The sequence below is a fragment of the Suncus etruscus genome, chromosome 1, assembly GCF_024139225.1.
Source record: "Suncus etruscus isolate mSunEtr1 chromosome 1, mSunEtr1.pri.cur, whole genome shotgun sequence".
NCBI classification, from domain to species: Eukaryota; Metazoa; Chordata; class Mammalia; order Eulipotyphla; family Soricidae; genus Suncus; species Suncus etruscus.
The window spans coordinates 9,685,172-9,697,739 of record NC_064848.1 but is presented as its reverse complement, the minus strand read 5'-3'; the positions used below and the strand labels follow the sequence as shown (position 1 = coordinate 9,697,739).

General features: G+C 34.1%; 1 protein-coding gene and 1 non-coding gene across 2 annotated transcripts in view; one reads left to right on the top strand and one right to left on the bottom strand.

The window, feature by feature from the left end:
- Positions 1-12,568, top strand: part of UACA (uveal autoantigen with coiled-coil domains and ankyrin repeats) — a 91,284-nt gene that overhangs the window by 63,390 nt on the left and 15,326 nt on the right. The window contains exons 6-12 of the mRNA XM_049783938.1: positions 245-293; positions 3,630-3,700; positions 3,802-3,908; positions 6,325-6,506; positions 7,322-7,359; positions 10,796-10,864; positions 12,340-12,447. Of these exons, the coding sequence (XP_049639895.1) occupies positions 245-293; positions 3,630-3,700; positions 3,802-3,908; positions 6,325-6,506; positions 7,322-7,359; positions 10,796-10,864; positions 12,340-12,447 (624 nt within the window). The remainder of the gene's footprint in view (positions 1-244; positions 294-3,629; positions 3,701-3,801; positions 3,909-6,324; positions 6,507-7,321; positions 7,360-10,795; positions 10,865-12,339; positions 12,448-12,568) is intronic.
- On the bottom strand, positions 11,634-11,737 carry LOC126027834 (U6 spliceosomal RNA). The gene has a single exon (XR_007502334.1). It is a non-coding gene; the product is annotated as a U6 spliceosomal RNA (small nuclear RNA).

Genomic DNA, 12,568 nt, shown 5'->3' with positions numbered 1-12,568 from the left:
TCTATCCCCATGCTATTGTAATGTGCCATATGTTTTTCTGTTTGGTGAAATACTGTTACATTTTACAATTTAATGCTTTTTTTATTTGTTTCACGTCAAAATATTTAGTGACTTGTCTAGTATCTTTGGTTTTTTGATAAGTGGAATATTTTAAGATTGAATAACAGATGTTACTTGAGTATTGGTATTTGCTTTAAGTGAAACTCCTAAATTTTAAATTTTTTCTATTTGAACAGTACAATAGTCCTATGAGCATGTTGACCTGCAGGGACGGACTGCGCTTCATGATGCAGGTAGGCAGAGGCTTTTCTGTAGCAGATACTTAACTTCATTGCTAAAATGGCTAAGCTTTTAACTTAATTTCTTAATGAATATATTTATATAATTCTAGAGGAAAAGAATGTTAAGAATATTTTATGGATGTGAATTTGAAATGTATTAGTCTAAGCTGAGAGTATTCAGGTAGGCTGATTTGCTAGATAAAAAAAAGTCCAAAGATGATGAATCAGTTATACCTACCCTCAAGTGTTCTAGGAAGTGTATAATGATCAAAAAGCCAACCCTTAAGGAGATAGAGTTATTAATATACATGTGCCAACGATGGAGCATGTAAGGTATTCATCTTGCATGCAGCTGACCTGAGAGTGATCCCTGGATCAACATTTGATATTCTGCGTATCCTTTAGAGTGATCTCTGAGTCATGAATTAAGAGTAAACCCAAGGAACAGACTGGGTATTGCTCAAAATAAAACAAAACAAAACAAAACAAATAACAATGAACTATATATACATATGCACCAAATACAGATCAACCTTAAATATATAAAACTGTTAATATCAGACTTAAAGGGGATATGTTAACAACAATATAATAATAGTAGGGAATTGCAAACATACCACTTTACAGTAATGCATTTAGATTAAAAGATCAATTTGGATAGGGGCCAGCGAGGTGGCGCTAGAGGTAAGGTGTCTGCCTTGCAAGTGCTAGCCAAGGATCAGGACTGCAGTTCGATCCCCCGGCATCCCATATGGTCCCCCCACGCCAGCAATTTCTGAGCTCTTAGCCAGGAGTAACCCCTGAGCATCAAATGGGTATGACCCAAAAAACCGAAAAAAAAAAAAAAAGATCATTTGGATAAAAGAAATGAATCAGGAAATAATGACTTTAATTAAATAATCAAATGGTAACAAATTTCCAACATCACCAAAGTGAATGTACATTTTTCTCAAATGTTCAGAAAATATTCTCAAAAGATATATTCTGTTAGGATATAAAATTAGTCTCAATAAATGAATGACTACTGAAATTATACAATAATTATATCAGGCATTATTTCTGCCTGGGGAAAGGTTCTGTTCCCTCTCAGAGTTACATATAAACTTGGTGTTGGAGATAAAGTCCTAAGTTGTGGTCCCTTAGGGATGGACCAATCATGAATGTTTAGTCACCTGGTCTGGGGTATCATCCCTTAAAACGTTGATAGGTTTCTGGTCTGTTTACTGCCAGCTTCTTCCAAATGTCAGGAACTATTTTTTCTGGACAGGTTTTTAATTTTCATTTCTTATCTTTAGGACTAGACCTCCTAACTCTCTTTTAATGGTACCACCTCACAGCATTTGAAATAAGTTATTAATAATTATAGATATTCTTAATCTGGTGTTTTTTTCCAGGAATGAATCTTCCTCTCCTCACCACCTCTTTTTGTTTTCTTAATGGGAGGTCTTTGTGAAAAGTTTTGAGCAACAATATCCTGTCGTTTGTTCTAGAGAAATAATTGCCTTCTCCACACCTGCAGATTTATAGATGCTGTAGATTTACATCTTGGCCTATTCTTGCTTGCCTCCTCCTTTTAGTATGATACCCTACCAAAATAAGAAAGCTGATGTACCTGGTACTACAGGTCTGAGCTGTCCTTTTCCCCAAGAAAAGTTCCCTGGATATACTTTCTGTATTACTACAGACCCATAGAGCATTACCAATATTTAACTGGAGATGAGAAAAATCAACAGGTTTCTTTGTTTACTCACCACCTTTTCTCAAGCCACTAAACTAATCCTATTTAATTTAGGTATTTGTTACTGCTGTACCCCATTTTTAAATCTGATCAGTGCCTTGCTCTGCACTGTACTAGTTGGGGATAAGGTATGGCTGCCCTAATAAAGAAACTACAGAATAACATTGACTTAAAAACAAAAACAAAAACAAAAAATCAGTTTATTTCTTTGCTATCGCAGTCCAGATTCTCAGACTGGCTTTTGCCTCTGCTCTCTGTGATCAGCCAAGAGCCCAGATTGCTTTCATTTGCAGTTCCATCATTACCTGGAGTCCTCCTGTTCTTGTCTTCAAAATACAGCCAAGGAAAGGCTCTTCTGTTTTCCTGCTAAAAGAAAAAAAAATGATTATAGCAGAATATGCCACAACTTTTTAAAGCCCTACATTCAAAAGTTAGCTGAAATCACTTCTGTCAGTTTCCACTGGCATGATATGTCTCACACATGATTTCTCTGTAAGAGAGATGAGAGACTAAATCTCTTTTTGAATCCTGGTGCCTAGCACAGCTTCATTATCCTGGAAAGCGAGGGAGACTGGAGCTCAGTGTACAACCAGTGCTATCCATCAAGGTCCTTTAATACTGTGTGTTCAATATACTCCAGAATTTGTTATGCTTTACATTTCTATTTGTTATATATAATTGGTTATTAATGGTATAATTCTTGGCTTAATGCATTTAGTTTAAAGTTGTCTATTAGGGCTGATTAAAGTTTTGTGAAATACTTACTGGGCTGTATTTTCTTGTGTTGGTTTGTTTTCTTCTATTAGATTTTACCCCTCAAATGTTGACTTTGTCAGTATATTTCGTGCTAATATTCTAATAACATCTACTAAATATTTAGCAAAAAAAATTGCATGGGGAAGTAAACACAATCCAGCTTTATGAATTGTGAGTGTGTGTATTTGGGCCACACCTGGTGGTGCTCAGGTGACTCCTGGCAGTGCTTGGAGGACCATATGTATGTAGTGTTAGGGATCCAAGCCAGGGTCAGGAAGATGCAAAGCAAGTATTCTAAGCCCTGTACTATCTATCCCTTGACCTCAATTGTATGGCTTCAGTAATAAATTGTAACAGGAAAAGCATCATGGGATTTTATGATATAAATTTTATTTAAGATGACAATATTTTACATTATATTATTAAAGGAGATATTATAAAGTTCAACTTTTAGAAGAAATATAAATTACATCTTTACTAATCTATGTATTAGTGAAAATTATATGACATTTTAGATATAAAATAAGTTAACACCTTAAGAATCACTTATAGCCTTGTTTAAAAACATAAATGGAAAATGTGTTTTATAATCCGAATATGCTCTGAGAATAGCAGCATGTTCTTATCTAATGACAACGATGACAGAATTCCTTAGTCTCAATAACTGATACAAAATTATTAGATGTTCTTGTCTCGTGAGATTCCAGATAGTTGTCGCTTACTATACTGAAGGAGGCTTGTGAAGTTTGTGAAGTTTAGAAATTAAAGAATTTATGCCTAATAGGGACCTAGCAAAATCCTATGAATACTTATTATGGTAATCAATACGTATGGTTTCCCTTTGTTCCCTGAAGCTATGGCAGACTGTCCTTCGAGCATACAGCTCCTTTGTGACCACGGAGCCTCAGTGAACGTGAAAGATGCAGTAAGTATGCTATGTTTTTCTCACTCTAACTCCTATATTCTTACACTTATGTTTAGGGAGATATGTTCTCCTGATGTTGTTTTATTTTTCTTGTTGCTTAGGATGGGCGGACACCACTTGTTCTAGCCACTCAGATGTGTAGGCCAACAATATGTCAACTGCTGATAGATAGAGGGGCGGATATTAACTCCAGAGACAAACAAAGCAGGTAATTCTTTTATCACAGCTCTCCAGACATCAGCTGCATGCACAGTGATTGTCAGCGGCTGAGTCTTGGCCTTTTGATTTTGATTTTTGGGGATCTCTCTTCTTTGGAATTAGCATCCACTTCTAATACCACCTCCCTCCCCTACACACACACCCTAGAGTGGGACTTAAGAATGAAGCAGAGGGAAGCACAGAAAAATGACAGGGTAAATATGGAATGAAAACACTGATAAGGACTTATTTTCTTATCAGACTTAGAAAAAAAACAAAGAGGAATTACATCCCAGTTATATGAATGTTTAAAGAAGTCTTCAATGAAATGGATACAAATAAGAAATAAGGATGAAACATAAAGTGTCCATTTATGTGGTTTTCAATGGTGACACTTGAGATTCACTCAAATGTGATTAATTGGTGGGCTGGAGCCAGATGTGTTTCAATGAAGACTTTCTAAAGGCATTTTCTCTTCTTATCCTGTCCAGGTACCAGTCTTAACTACTTCTCCATAACTGAATTTGTTTCTGTACCTCAGAATATCCTTAGTTTATTTTTGTATTTTACATTATTTTTAGTCGGTGTATGCTCATGACTTCTTTCTATAGTTTTCCCTTTTCCCTTCTTTAGGTTTGGTCTATCATTAGCTCTACTTGTTTTATGTAGCAATATAGCTATTGCTACATATATAGTTGCTAGCTATATTCTAATTTTGATGTTTTTGGTCACATGTTTCTGACAACAGAATATCAGAATATGTGAAATATATCTCCACTAGTCGAAACTTTTCAGTATGATATTTTTTGTTGATATTTACAACTTTTCAGTATGCAAATTGGGGGGATTTTATAGATGATTACTGGTAAAAATTATTGTGGGTTTTTATTTTACTTAATTTTATTCTTTACATCTAAACATGCATCCTATTGTAATTTGTTGGAAGTTGGTAAGTCTTTAGATGTAATATTTTATAGCTTTGTTTTCATTGTTTAGACAGCTCAAAGGAAGAAGTTCTTAAGCAATTAAATCATAATGTTATTGTTAAAAAAAGTGACTTTCTTTGTTTATTTTGTTTCAATATTTCTGTAATAGTTTGAAGTTTATAGTTCTATAGTCATGGTTTGAAGCATTACTCTAATTAAATAAGTTTTATAATCAGAGAAGGATAACCTTATTGGTCTATGCTTAATGGTTTATTTTTTTTGACATATCTTACATTGTCCAAATGTGTTTGTTTCTTTTTAATGGAAAGCTCAACAAAACGAATGTATGGGGCAATATTATATGGTCTCAAAAAAAATTATATGGTCTCTGCCAGTACTGGTGTGGTCCATAGATTGACACTGGCATTCAGAAATTTCTTGCTCTCCTTCAAAATGTATTTCTGTTTAACATATACGCCTGGCCATAATTTTTGCTTTACATTAGAATTAAAAACTAATACACAAAAATACTACTACATATAAATTCACAAAAACTTATCTGCCTTTGTGATCATTTTGAAGAAATATTTCTCTGAATTTTGACTGTCTGCATGTGTCAGAATTTTGAAAACCACTGGACTGTATAGGTCAGAAAGATAGGACAGTCAGTAGAGCGCTTGCCTTGCACTCAGCTGACCTAACTTCCTAAATAACAAATACTTTATTAACACCTGTGTAGATAAAATTATATCACTACAATTATAGGTGAACCTAAAATGAAAATAGAATATTCATAGCAAAAACCAAGAGGGCTCTTCCTTAGGAATACATTGATAGAGTTATATACAGAAAAAAAATTGCTTCTATGGCCCTTCTACATGTCTACTGTGAATTGTTTTGCAGCATGAAGACTATTTACTGACACACTACAAAATGCTTGACAGCTGATAACAAAGTAGTGGTTTGTGTTAATGGGATTAATTGAAGAAGAGTTTTCTGAGGATGCAAATTTTAAAATCTGAAGATGTGATGATTTCTTTGAAAAGGAATACCAGGATCAGGAATTTAAACTTTTTTTTTTCTTGAGAAGAAAAACAAATTATAAGTAGGTTTTCCTGATAGATCAATAAAGATATTTGAATAGTTAGGATTTATTGCTATCTATTTTTTGCAAATGGTGTAACAGTGCCAAGTTTTTGTGGTAATTTACATGTACAGTATTGATGGACTGGAATGAAAAGATTAATTTGATAGTAGAAGTAATAAATATATCAGCTGGTGTGGGTTCTCAGCTCTGTAAACTAAGACACAAAATAGATTTTATTTTTATAAATGTAGTGAAGTTAGACTAGATAAAAATGTGAAATGAAACTGGCTTCTGTACCAAGTACGATGTTTTAAAGTAATATCTGTTTTTTAAGGAGGAGGTCCTTAAAATATTTCTGAACTATATTCTTGCATCTTTCTCAGGGTTTTTTATTCTTCTATTTTTCTTCTTAGAACTGCTCTCATGCTGGGCTGTGAGTATGGTTGCAGAGATGCTGTAGAAGTCTTAATTAAAAATGGTGCTGATGTTAGTTTGCTGGACACCCTGGGCAAGGATAGTTCTTACTATGCAAGAATTGGTGACAATCTGGACATTCTTGCCCTATTAAAAACTGCCTCGGAAAATACGTATAAAGGTAATAGTAGTTTTCAGAACTACAAAAGTCCAAGTTAATTTAAGAGTTCTTGAAAGATTTAGGTGGCAGAAGTGTCATTTGTAAGAGCTGGGGACAGGCCTTACAGCATTTATTCATCTTTGTATCAGGACTTGATGTAGTTACATCATAGTCGTGTGTCTTGAGGCAATATACTGTCAGAGATTCTCTGAGTCAGCTGTACTGTGGGGTGAAATAAGAAATTAGGAGAGGGGCCCAGATTGATAGCACAGCGGTAGGGCATTTGCCTTGCACACGGCCAACCCTGAAGGACCTCGGTTTGATTCCCGGGAATCCATATGGTCCCCAAGCTATTATGTCAAATCCCTTACATTAGATTTAATTAACCTGTTTCCTGTAGATGTTGTTTATAATTTTCCAAAATAAATAACATTTTAGTAAGTTATGCATAGTATTTTAGTTTGGGGGGGGGCATTTCTTAGAAATTGATTCACTAGGTTTCAAAGTATGCACATTTCTTTCAAGATTTTTAAAACAGATATTGACAAATTATCTTCTAATTAAACTATTTCTAGTTCTTGATCTTTTCTTACCTCTCCTCCCTAGCATTGAACATTTATGTATTTGGATGTTGTCACATTAAAAAACAAACACTGCCAGGTTTATGGGCATATACAATATGCCACAGCTTCTTTAACTGAATAGTAGTGGGCTTTAAAAGAAACTTCTACATTTACTTAATTGTGATTTAATTCTATAACAAGGAAATAGAGATACATTTAGGTTAACGTGCTGTTTCATTGATCCACTTTCTCTTTTTACTTTTTAATGTTTAGGGAGAGAACTTTGGAAGAAAGGACCATCTTTACAACAGGTAGGTATTTTAGGTTTTTTTCATATTTATTATATAAATTTAATAATTAAATTGAATTTAAATAAAACAAAATTTAACTAATTATATGTGTTTTGAATGTAAATGCATTGCTGTTCTTTCACCTCAGTTTATCATTCCCATATAGAGCCTAAGTATAAAGAAGATGACCTAGACATTGTCAATTAGCATAAGTCAATGAATTTTTTTTGTTTTGTTTTTGGAGCTTGTTTTTGGGCATTACTCCTAGCAGGCCCAGGGGACCAAATAGGGGTTCTTGGGATGGAATCTGGGTTGGTTAAATGGAACCTTGCTTGCTATACTATCTTCCATCCCCTAGGTCAATGGATTTTAATTGCAATGACTCCATCCAGTGAGCAATAAAATAGCATTCATGATTACTGGCCTTGGACATCAAAACAAAACAAAAACCCTATTAACCTTGAGATATTGAAACTTATTGAGATTCTTAAATGATCAGTTTTACCTGGGAGTTCATAGATACTTTTACTACTTTAATAATAGTATTAGATACTCACTATTAAGGGGAAATGCTTCCAATACAGTAAGAAAGAGCACAGAATTTGAAACTAAAGTTATATTGTGATTTTGATATAACACCTGAAGTAATTCAAGCCTTATACCTAATTTGGTTTTCAAATCATGATCTAACCTTGGTTTTGTGCTCAGTTTGAACCAATGTCTTATCATTTCCCCTAATTTCTTCCAATTAAAGCAAGTGAGGTGTTTCACTGTACTTTCTCTGTCTTGCTCAGAAGCCAGGGTAGGCAGTGTTCTTCTTCTGCTCACTGTTCCTTTCCAGGCTTTCAGCTTTTCTCTAGTGAGTGGAACCTGAGCTCTTCCAAACCCTGAGGAGAAAGTAATCAGGTACCTTCTGCGAAATTCTGATCATCTTCTGCGTCATCTCTCTGCCTCTCATTCAAACGGGACATCTGTGTCAAAGCATGCTTTCCTCTCTCCCTCAGAGTGAAATGGCACCTTCCTGCATGAGTCATGTCTGCAGATGCTCTCCCATCTAGAGCACCTATTTCAACTTCTCTCCTTTCTCAGATAGCATAAGTGAGGCAAAATGAAATAAAGTAAATACTGACATGATAATTACTGTCCATTTCACATAGAATAGGAGAAAAAACATTTCTTTTTTTTTTTTTTTTTTTGTGGTTTTTGGGTCACACCCGGCAGTGCTCAGGGGTTACTCCTGGCTCCATGCTCAGAAATTGCTCCTGGCAGGCACGGGGGACCATATGGGACGCTGGGATTCGAACCGATGACCTCTTGCATGAAAGGCAAACGCCTTACCTCCATGCTATCTCTCCAGCCCCGAAAAAACATTTCTGAAATCTACAGATATTTAAAGTAGAGCCAAATACTTATATGGGGATATGTTACTTTAAGAATTACCCAGATTAATACACGGATTAATTATTTGCTAGAAGCAGTAAAATTAATTGTTTTCATTATTTATTGAGTGTGCTTAAAATTGCTGTATATAGGTTTTGTTCTCATACATTCATATGAATATATACACATACTTATACTTTTATGTCCAAGGATATGTAATCTCTGCTAGCAACATACAGTATAGTTTAAAATATAAAACTTAAACTCAGTTCTCATTTAGCAGATTATCTATTCTATAGAGCAACAATTACTGTTCTGACTGATGGGAATAATATGATACACAATCCCAACCTCATGGAATTCTCAACCTAATACGAAATTGAGCATCAAGCAAAAGAATATTTAGTACCATAGCAGATGCTCTGAAGAAAGGCAGCACAGAATTATGAGATGAAAAAGATAACAAGGGCAAAAGCTATTTTAGAGGAACCAGAGAAATAGTACAGTGAGTAGGCATATGCTTTGTACATGACTGACTTGCATTTGGTCTCTGGCATCCCATATGGTTTCCAAAGCACTAATGATCCCTTTGCACAGTCAGGAGTAAGTCCTGAGTACTGTTTGTGTGGCCACCACACAAACACCCAAACAAACAAAAGGATATTTTAGATTGTGTTGGTCAGCAAAGTCTCTGTGAGGAAGTGACAGCCGAGCAGATCTGAAGGTTAGGAAGAAGCGCAGGGCTGTGTGGGAGACACCTATGGCCAGGTAGTACATATCTCTCTCTCTCTCTCTCTCTCTCTCTCTCTCTCTCTCTCTCTCTCTCTCTCTCTCTCTCTCTCTCTCTCTCTCTCTCTCTCTCTCTCTCTCTCTCTCTCTCTCTCTCTCTCTCTCTCTCTCTCTCTCTCTCTCTCTCTCTCTCTCTCTCTCTCTCTCTCTCTCTCGTGTCTAGGGTGGAGTCCAGAGTCAGAGTGGACACAGCAAGGAGGCAAGAGAAATTTCTGAGAGGTCAGGTTACCCTTTGAGAGAAAGCCAAGCACATAATGTTATTTCTGATGAGACTGGCCAAAATCTATGGAAGAACAATGCTGAATCAGGGAAGAGACAGTTTGTGCCAAATTGTGGATATAGAATATTTTTATGAAACTTGTCCTTCTATTTTAAATTTAAACTTACTAGAATGAAGGCTCAACAACAAAAAGTTAACAGGGACTACCAAAAAATTTCTTGAAACTGAAGGGGTTTAGCTTAGTGGTAGTATTAGTGCATACTTCACATTTCTGAGGTCTCAGGTAACTCACATTCTCTCTTATTCTCTCTGTCTCTGTCTATCTCCACGGATACACACACTCACAAATTGTTTTAAAGAATTAAAGTATTTTTTTAAAGTTCTTGGAAAGAAATAAGTTTCTAAATTGTACAGATTTAAAAGTTAGAGTTTTCAAAAAGGTTATTTGTTCTTTTGTTTAATAATTGTGTTGTTTTTATTAAAGCAAATCTCTAAATTGAAATCAGTCTAAAAGCAGTAAGTGTATAAAAACAGAATATGTTCCTAATGAAATAATTTAGGGATCTTTTACTTATTCAGAGAAGTGTCTGTCTCTTACCATTCTCTTTGAAATTTTCTCTCATTGGTGTTCAAGGAAATAAGTAATTTCCGTGTTTTCTTTCAATATCATCGCAAATCCTCCTCCGCTTTTTGAAAGCTAGTCATCCTTTGAGAATGGTCAGTGACTACTTTGTAGTGTAACTTTAGTTCTGTGTCTAGAACAAGTTCTCCTTTGTGAAACTCTGGAGAACTTAGTTAAGATAGATGCTTAAAGTAATGCTTCAAATACATATTTAGTTTCTTTTCTTTTTTAGTATTTAAAAATGTATTCCTTTTGGCTTAAAACCTAACCTGTATTCTTAAAAACAATTTTCTTTTGGAGTTTTAAGTGGAAATACTGCCACCTTGTGTTCTGAACAACAACATTTAATATAGGCTGATAATCACTTATTTGGCCTATCACCTGGAGGAAAATGTACTTTTCTCTGTTTCATACTTGCTAAGTCATGTTTTCATGTTTTACCAAAGCGAAATTTGACACACTTTGTAGATGAAGTAAATATGAAGTCAAACCAGAGGGATCATCAAAACATTCAGGTAAAAAGAAATTTCTTACTTTCTTTTGCAATGATTGCTCTTAATAGTATAGTTTGGAGAAAGAGGGGAGGCAGAAAAATAGTGGGAAATGGGCAAGAAAAAGAAAGTCAGCTTGTTATAATTTGCAACTCTTTAGCTTTGCCTAATCCCTTATGAAAGTGTTTTGATATTTGAATTTTTAATGTTTGAATGAATGAGTATATATTATATTATAGAAAGAGGGCCGGAGTGGTGACATAATTGGTAGGGCATTTGCCTTGCCTGCGCTAACCTAGGCTGGATCACTGTTCCATCCCCCAGTGGGTGTCCCATATGGACCACAAGTCAGGAGCAATTTCTGAGCGGATAGCCAAGAGTAACCCCTGAGCATCACTGGGTGTGGCCCAAAAAAACAAAAAGGAAACAAAAGGATTTAAAACATATACTAGAGATCAAATAATTAGCAATTTTGTATAATTTACATTTAGCATATCTTGGAGTCTATACTATAATTTGCAGTTATTAAAATTATTATAAAATGATGGTAATTAATGTAAGTAAATACAAACTGAACGTTGTCTGAAAGCATTTTCTGCTTTGATTAAAGACTTGAAGGAACATAAGGATAGTAACAGGCATTTTGAATGGTCCAAAAACTTTAAGTGTAAATATAAATCTTAACACTTAGTAACCATGTTACCTGAACTATAATAAAACGTTTTGAAAAGATAATAAAGAAAAATAATTTTATACAGTTATAAGGTAAATAAAATAAAATATGAACTTTTTTTTTCATATGGAACACTTCACGAATTTGCGTGTCATCCTTGCGCAGTGGCCATGCTAATCTTCTCTGTATCATTCCAATTATAGTGTATGTGCTGCCGAAAATATGAACTTTTAAAATAAAAGTTTTATTTTATTTAGAAAAATCATTGTTTTAACATTTTTACATATAAAAAGCTTGCCTAAGTGTTAAAAAAACACTAACTTGTTAAAACAGAATTTATAATTAAGTGGTTTATTTTAGAACAACATACTATAAAATACAAATGGAATTGCTATTTTCCAAATGATAAAACCAATTAATGTTATTTGTATTTTCATAATTTACTTTGTAATATTAAGAAAGTGAAGAATAGCCTTATGCAATGATGATCTAAAAGAAGCATTTAAATAGTCTCATAAACTTGAAAGGTAGTAAGCAAAAGTAAAAATATTGTTATTTTTTTATTTCTGGTAGTATATTTGTTTTTTTCAGTTTGTAAGAATCATAATTGTCTTATATACTTATATTTATTAGAATAATTGGGGTGGTAATTTTCTATGTTATGGTTTATATATTAGAAATCATTTTATCATTGAAACTATTGTTTCATTGTACCAAAAGCTAGAAAAATGTGTACCTATTTGTATATGATAGCAAAAAAAATTCTTATGTTAGAATTGTTCTTTTAAGGGTATTCTAGAACCTGTTATTTTTTTTACTATTTAAGGACCTGGAGATTGAAAACGAAGATTTGAAAGACAGGTTGAGAAAAATTCAACAAGAACAGAGAATATTATTAGATAAGGTCAATGGTTTACAACTACAGCTTAATGAGGTAAGTAATTGCATAATAGTAAAAAATTGCCAAAGCTGTTTTAATGTTGTTAATTTCCTTTTACATCAAAATCAGTGTTAGACTCCAAAGGAATGAAATCAAGTCATTGTTCTTGGACAGA